The 8430-nt window shown below is 42.7% G+C and overlaps 1 protein-coding gene across 1 annotated transcript; it reads right to left on the minus strand.

The window, feature by feature from the left end:
• Window positions 1-314: 314 nt before the first annotated feature.
• Window positions 315-8430, minus strand: emx3 (empty spiracles homeobox 3). The gene is made up of 3 exons (XM_037462700.2): window positions 7700-8430; window positions 2708-2892; window positions 315-2017 (listed from the first exon to the last, which is right to left on the minus strand). Exons 1-3 carry the CDS (start codon window positions 8082-8084, stop codon window positions 1841-1843), a joined length of 747 nt encoding a protein of 248 aa, XP_037318597.2. The 5' UTR covers window positions 8085-8430; the 3' UTR covers window positions 315-1840.

Here is an 8430-nt window from a genome sequence, read left to right on the forward strand (position 1 = left end):
AATTAAATGATTTGTCGGTGGAAAATATTCACAAAAAATAGTACTACTACTAATAACAAATAAAAACGTTCGAAATTTCTAACAATAAATTATTAATATTAAAAGTAATCACAATAGTAATGCAACTAAAAGTAATGAGAATTCAAATGACCTTAGATCCAATTTAAACTTTTCATAAATATTCATTAAAATTTCATATCTCATATCAACAACAACATCAACTATTATCTTTTAGTTTTCTCTTAAACGCAGCGTTACATCTCTTTCTCTTCAAACATCTCCACGACCAAACAACATGTTTGATTTCACCTCAGTTTATTTATATTTGTTTCCAACGTGAACACAGCCGGAACAAAGCGTCTCTGTGAGAGGACGCGTCGTACAGTTAGTGCATTCCATCCTAAAACGATAAAAAAATAGATTGGACTAAGAAGAAGAAGAAGAAGAAGAAGTGCTACATAAGTTGATGAGGCAAATCTGTCCATGAAAAAGAAACAGATGAACGGACAAAGTGGGAAACAAACAGTCGACACATTATTATCATCATCATCATCATCATCATCATTATAATTATGTACACAACAGATGCATAGAATATTTTTGTTGAAATCCATCTTTTTACATAAATACCTACATTTTTCCAAAAAGTCCAAAAACACAAGCAAAGAGAAAACAAGGAACCAGCAGAATGAAACCGTTGGAGCTGGATCAGCTGGTTTCTGGTTCTGCCGCAGTGCCGCTGAGCAGCTCCTGCTCCTGGGCTTCATATTTAGGGATTAATCCGCATCACCAACAAATGTGTTAATCCCTCCTGTTTTTTTTTATGAAGCCCTCAGTGACCAATGAGCTCGCAGAGGAAACAGGAAACAGGAAGTTGGACCACATGACAGACATGAGGTTTCTTCTACATCTTTTGTCCCTCAGGCGTGTTTTTTGTTTCTCAGCTAAAGAGCCTCTCAGACTCGAGGGATTTATTGCTGTTGGATTCAAACAAGTTCCATTTAATGTTTGGTACCAACTCGTCTTCAGTTGGGTGTAAACGCGCCTCGTGGGAGGCAGTAAGCGAGCGAGCTAACAAATGCTAACACCAACTAGCGCTGCTTTTAAAACGTATTGATGGACAACCTGCTCAAGGCTTAAAACACCACGTTGACATCATTAAGAACTATATTTGAGTATGTGGGATTATTCGAGAGGATGCAATCTAGATGTGATCACGTGATCCAGTGGAACACGTCCTCCTGGACCCTGGACAGCGACCACTAGGCTTTGTTTTTTAACACCGTCGACGTGTTCGAGGGGTATTCTTCTCGCTCTCCTTCTTCAGACTCGTCTTCCTCGGCCGAGCAGATTTTCTCGCCGTCTGCTGCGAACAGAAGCTCAGAAACCAGCTTCTCCTCTCACTTTATTTCTATTTCATTTGAGGAATGCTGGCTGCGTTTGGCACCGAAAAGTCAGCAGCTGCGTCTCTGGTTTCTCCTCGAGAGGAAAGGAAAGTATGGGTCACCATTTTTAAGATGCTCTTCAGAGTTTTAGACGTCTTCAGCAGGACAGTTTGGGCCTCCTGCTGTTTGCAGTGTGATGCCTTCAGGGACATGTATCAGTTCTCGGGGAGGTGAGTCCCGTTTGTGTGGTGTGTTGATGCTGATGTGTGTGTGTCTGTGTGTGTGTGTGTGTCTGGTTGGCCTCGTGGTGCGTTTTCTTTTGAAAGGTTCATGAAGGTCAGCTGTCTTCCTTTTAGCATCACGAGCTAAACGAGCTAATCCTGTTCACATGAACTCAATCTGATGGTGTGTCATTGTGAGTGTGTATGTGTGCGTTTGTGTGTGTGTGTGAGTCTCTAGTCCTCACTGAGGACGTCCACGTCCTCCCCCCCCCCTCCCCCCGGCTGCTGTGTGGCTGCTCTCCAGCGGTTGATGTGCTGGCTTCCCTTCCTCTTCTGCTGCGCTTCGGGAGATTCCTCCTCCAACTTCTGACGCTTGTGCTTCGTCCTGCGATTCTGGAACCAGACCTTCACCTGCAGGGACAGAGAGACGGGCCAGTAGTAGGCGTACGTATACACGTTAACAGAGTTTTTGGACCTGAGATCTGCTGAAGCAACGCTGATCACTCGATTTATCATCGTCAATGAAACAGAGGTGTGATTTATTGTGATGACTCCCTGATGATTGATGGCTTCCTCTCTCCCTCTCTCTCTCTCTCTCTCTCTCTCTCTCTCTCTCTCTCTCTCTCTCTCTCTCTCTCTCTCTCTCTCTCTCTCTCTCTCTCTCTCTCTCTCTCTCTCTCTCTCTCTCTCTCTCTCTCTCTTCTGATGATTCATGTCGTCTTGCTGACGTCAGGACTGTTATCGCCGTGGCGACCGGTCGTCACACACTGTAAACACCCCCCCCCCCCTCATCCACAATTCCTCTAATCTGACACACAAACCTCACGTCAGCTCTGAGGAATGTTCTGCCTGCGGTTGATGAGTAAGGCACTGACAGGGTTTCTTTTCTTATACCATTATGATGCAATGAAGCTTAATATGTTACATGCTAATCATACTTTTGTTACAATACTATACAACTTCATATGACTTTTTCACATACTATTCGTTTTTTTTCAAAACTAAAATATGATTTATTCTTTTTTGATATTTTCTATGACTTTTTCACCATACTTGTTGTTCTGATATACTGAACAACGTCCCCTCGGTAACAAAGCTCACCTGCGTCTCTGTCAAACACAGCGCGCTGGCCAGCTGCTTCCTCTCCGCTCCGACCACGTAGTGGTTCTTCTCGAAGGCTCGCTCCAGTCGGAGCAGCTGGGACGGCGAGAAGGCCGTCCGGATCCGCTTGGGTTTCCTGGAGAACGGGCCGTGGAGCAGCAGGTTCTCGGGATTGCTGTCTTCCCCTGGACGCAAAGAGGACGCACGTCAGCGAACTACCAGGAAGGAGCTCAGAGAGGGAAATAAATGATGAATGAACGTTGCTTCTGATGGTTTTACATGGATGAATTACAGGAATTATGGTGATGGAGCTGGTGGTCAGTAACACTTTCAGAATAAAACCACTAAATAAAGCAGGAAACACTAAGTAACAATTATTATTTAATTTAAAATTTAAAAAAAGTTTAGTTGCATTAACAAATGTTTGAATGAGTGAACAGAAGTCACAAAAATACGAAGATCAAAATAATTTGAGTTGTACTTTGACCTTCGAAAAGCCCGCCAAAAATGTCAGGAGAAATTTTTACCAAACGTGTGTGTGTGCGTGCGTGCGTGTGTGTGTGTGTGTGTGTGTGCATGTCTCACAGCTGGAGATCATGCAAATCATAGAGAAATGAAGTGAGAACATTAAAACCTGAATGAATACATTTGAGAAAAGGCCCGTGTGGTGCTGCTGATTTTCCTGAAGCGGTTATGGGATTTGACCTTTGACCACCGGGGCCGTCGCGGGTTATTGAAATAAAAAAATGATTTGTTTATGAGACGCGACGACGTGGCGCTCGGCGAAGCCGACAAACAATGTCGGTGAAAACGGACGTTGAGATTCTCTTTGTGTCGTCGCTTTCGCTCAGAAAGCCACACGGGACGTCGGCTTTATTTTTTTGCGGCCGCTCATTGAAAATTTCACAATAAAATTTTACATAAAAACAAATAGACGCACGACTTCTGCTCAACCGCCGCCGCGTGGCTGAAAGGAGATCGCCAATGTGGCAAAAGAAAGAAAAACGGCAGGTTAGCCTCGGGGGGGGGCTCACGCCTTTTAGCCTTTTAGCCGACGTTAGCGCCCGTACGCTCATTCGCATGCAAAGCCCAGGCGGGGGGGCGAAGGGGGGTCAACGGCCGTCTCAGAGGAGCTCGGCTTGCAAATAAGAAGGGCCGCGCTTTTCAATGTAGAGACATCGGCGGGGGGGGTCAGAGGTCACGACCCGGTTGATGTTAACAGCTGACAAACTGCAGGGAAACAAATACGAGGAGTCAAAGAACCAACCGTCACACCTCTGGACCTCCTTCACTTCAGGAACCTTTGGAGCAAACTTGTTGTTCATGTTTGTGACCTTTAGCTTCAAGGTTTTAAGTTTCAAATCGATTTCTTTATTTACAGATTAACAAACTTTTTTTAAAATTAAGATCCATAAATTCAACCTGATAAGATTTTGCATCTTTGTGAACTTTGGCCTCCAAAATGTTAAATCCAGTTTAACTAATGTTTTTCTATCAAACAAACTCAAGTTTTTATAAACACGAGTCCACTTTATTTTGAAGAGAAACATTACAAAATCATATGAGTCATACTTTGACCTTCTGTAAAGGAGAAGAAGGAGGAGAAGAAGGTGAAGTAGAAAAAGGAGAAAAAGGACAAGAAGGTGAAGGAAAAGGAGAAAAAGGAAAAGGAGAAGAAGGACAACTTCTTCCGCCAACTTCTTCTCCTTCTGTTTGTTACAAACACATCGGAGATATTTGAAAGCATCACTTCCTGTGCAACAAGATTGAGCTAAATGAAGAATCCCGGGGGGGGGGGAAGAGGAGGAAGAGAAGAAGGAGCAGGATAAAGAGGAGCAAGAGGAAGAGGAGCAGTAGGGAGAGGAGGGAAAGGAGGAAGAGGAGCAGCAGTGGGGAGGGTTGTTGGGGCAGATGGCTCATCAGGCTGACTAGTCCAGACCTGTCTGTGTGTGTGTGTGTGTGTGTGTGTGTGTGAGTGTGTGAGTGTGTGTGTGTGTGTGTGTGTGTGTGTGTGTGTGTGTGTGTGTGTACTTATCAAATCAAAAGTTGTTTTAACAACCAGATTAAAGAACAAAAAAACACTTCAAGTTCTCTGTGTATATTTATAAAGTACTTTGACTAAACTAAACAAAGTCAAATGTAGAACTTTTACTTCCACTAATAGTTTACAAATAATAAGTGAAGGTATTAATTTACACAAATTAAACTTTTGCTGAAATCTTCTTTTCCTTTAATTCCAGTGGTCACACAGCTTTTATTACACTTACTAATCCTCCGTATTCTCAAGTACTCAAGTATTTTTCAGCGCTTTCCCATCTCGAAGCTTCACACATCTGATTAGCAGACGAGCTAACAAAGCTAACAAAGCTAACGAAGCTAACGAAGCTAACACTGTGGCCCGAACTCACTAACAGCTCAAGCCTGCAAAACTGAGGATAAGATTGATGAGGAGGGGTGGGGGGGGGAAGAGTCCTGATTACAAAAGAGCTTGAAGAGGAGAAAAGGAGCACCTCAAGGACCATAGTGGTCCCGGACCACAGGTTGAGCCCCCACCTGAAAGAGGAGCTAAGTGGAGGCTGTCAGTTGCTTCCAGCTAATCGTTACAAATGAAGCAGGGAGAGAAAGGCCTCCAGGAGGCCGTAACAAGGTGAACCAGTGGCCACAGATGAGGTAATAGCGCTGTAATAACACGGCCATTATAGCTGTTAATACAATAGAGGATGAAGATGAAATAACCGTAAAAACGGACCCTTGTGTAAAAGATTTAAACTTAAATGATAAAATTTGTTGCATTTAAAACACTGTGAGACGAACTTATTTTACATATTTTACTGATTAATTAAACAAAATGTATCACACTGATTGACAGCAAGATTCACCAATCTGTTAATGGCTTCTAGTGTCAATAAAGATTGTTTGAATTGAATCAATCTTCTGATATTTATTCGTTTTTCGAGTCTCTTTATCTATAATATTTGAGATTAGTTGTGTTGTAACAAAAACATATCTGATGAATCTTAAAGGGTCAAAGATCAAAAGTCTGAAAAATACATTAATTCCTGCTTGAGATTACAGTCACCAGAAAAATAATAAAAATAAATATAAGAGGAGCATTTCATGTTTTGGATTGATCATAAACGTATTGATTGAAGAACACGTCATGAATGCATTAGTCAATATTACATTACATGTCACTTAGCTGACGCTTTCATTCCATCTTAAGTTTGGTGTCTTGCTCGTGGGGACATGAGGCAGCCGGGGTTCGAACCGTCAACTCTGCTCCATGCACGCGCCTTCCGTATTTCATTTAATAAAAGACGGTCGCTGTCTTTTTTAAAGTTATTTTGTCTATAAACATCAAAATATTATTTAATTTAACTTCGTAAATGCATCAATAAAGTTTCAGTTTATTTTTTGTTCAATGTAAATACGTTTTACGTTTAGTGTTTAGTATCGTTACGTATAGTTAGTCACATTTTTAAATAACTCCCTCTGCAGGGTCGCTTGCCAAAGGTTGATCGACTCTGGATCAATTGTTTATCATTTATTCTTATATTCTTTTGAATTATAGATTTTCTCTTCTGGTTTTATTCTCGGACTTTTTTCCTGCAGCGGCTCCGACGTCAGAATTCACTGTTACACGTTTCAAGTCAAACTAAACCCATTTCTACGTTTACAAATCAGAATAGAGTTGAAAACAGTGATGATGATTCATCACGGAGAGTCGAGGCTGAAACGCACCCCAAATATTTGAGCTTCACATAAGTTGTCATCAGTTTATTGTGAGGATAACATTTTATTCACAATTACCGCAAGTGTTTTAAAGTGATTTAAAAGAAAAATATAAAAGTCCAGAATTGAAATGTTCTTCTTCTATAATTTGATAAAAATGCATTTCAGTTCAAATGAGTCTCTTTGACTCAACTCTAATATCTCCAGTTAAAGGTATTACTTATGTTCTATTACAACAGAATGCGACCGGATGTGATAAATCACGTTAAGTCACGTTGGAATTTTTTAATACCACATGAAATGTTAACAACTATTACCGAGTTCAAGTGACATTAAACATTATGAACAATTTAGACATCCAGAAGAAGAAACTGAAGAGAAGATGTAACAATAATTGGGTTCTTTAAAAAGTTATTTTCTCTAAGTGTACAAGGAATATTTGGTGGTTGAAGACATTCTGAGACAGAAAGGACAGTTATTAAACAGTATAGGACCTTTAAAGACATTATTATATGTGCTCATGTGATGTGAGACTCTCACGTGGATATTCTAGTGTTTTAGAGACGAGACGAGCTGCACGTTTCCTGTCGGATTAAAAACAGTAATAATAAAAATCTTGAGATGATTTATTGTTAAAAGGACTCAATGCTCATTGTGAGGGTGAAGGGATGGAGGGGGGGTTCTCATTGAGGATAGAATAAATATTTCAGCAAATGAAGAAAACATAAAGAGTCAGTTATGCTTTTTAAATGAATATTAATCATTGGAGGTAGAACTGCCGGGAACATTTTCTGTATTAAAATACACACTAAACGTGTATTTATTACCCCTTAAATGAATTTATCAGCCCTAAACACTCAAATACTGCAGTAAAACAACTATTACAATATATATTCATTAGCTGATCGTTAGTTATATTTTAGAGGGCTCTGTTAGTGAAACTCAATTACTTAAAATGAATTAAACTGAAAAAAATCAATAATAATTATTAGTATCGTTATTATCAAACGAAAGATTAATGACAAAAGAATAAATAACATAATCTATATGAAATGGAAATAAAGAATCTTAAGTGAATATTTTAAAATATTTTTGCACTCAAAGACAAACCGATTCAATAAAAAACAAGTCTGCAAAAACAATATCGATAAACGACAATAACAAGAAAAATCCAAGCTGCTCGAATCAAACCACCAGAAGAAAGATGTAAAGGTGATGCTCGGACCCCCCCCACCCCCCCCGACCCCCTCCCCCGCTCACCTTGGAAGCGGTGGCCCAGGTACCGGCTGCGCAGCACCCACGGGTAGAAGCCCAGCGCCTCGCGGTGCTGCGGGCTGAAGAAGCCCTGCGGGGGGAGCTGCAGCGGGTGCAGCGGCAGGCCGCCGTGGCTGTGCGTTCCGGGCTCCTGGAGCACCACGTCTGGCCCGGTGGAGTACAAAGTCCTCCCGCCGCTCCCCTGGAAGCAGGAGCCGAACACCCCGGAGGCGGCGGGGTGCAGGGACTCCGGGAACCGGAGCGCCGTGGGCCGGATGGGTTCATCCCCTGAGCCGGTGCCTCCGGTGCTTCCGGGGCCGCGGCTGCTCGCGTCCTTCCCGACCAGGGACTCGATGGTGAAGCACTTCTTGCCGCTGCTGTGGTGGAACATGGTGCGTCCTGAAGATGGTGAACTTGTGAACAGATCGGCGTCCAGTTCTAGTCCAGTTCCTCGGACTGAGGGGAGCTCAGAGTCCCGGTGTCCCCACGAGAGCCATAACTCTTCCCAAGAGTTCCCCGTGCGTAAAAACACGATCCGGACCTGGTCGCACCTGGTGAAGCCGCTCTTCTTCTCACCTGTGCGTGCGGGGCGGGGTCTCTGCGGAGTCCGCTCCGTGCGCGCCGTGCAGCGGAGGACGTATTGATTTATTGATGTATTCCTGTGAAGCCTCCGGTCCGCGCGGTCCTGGGGCTCAGCTCCGTGTCTCCTTTGCGCTCGAGTCTGGAGCCGAGAGGGT

Source organism: Pungitius pungitius, chromosome 2 (assembly GCF_949316345.1).
Source record: "Pungitius pungitius chromosome 2, fPunPun2.1, whole genome shotgun sequence".
Classification (NCBI taxonomy): domain Eukaryota; kingdom Metazoa; phylum Chordata; class Actinopteri; order Perciformes; family Gasterosteidae; genus Pungitius; species Pungitius pungitius.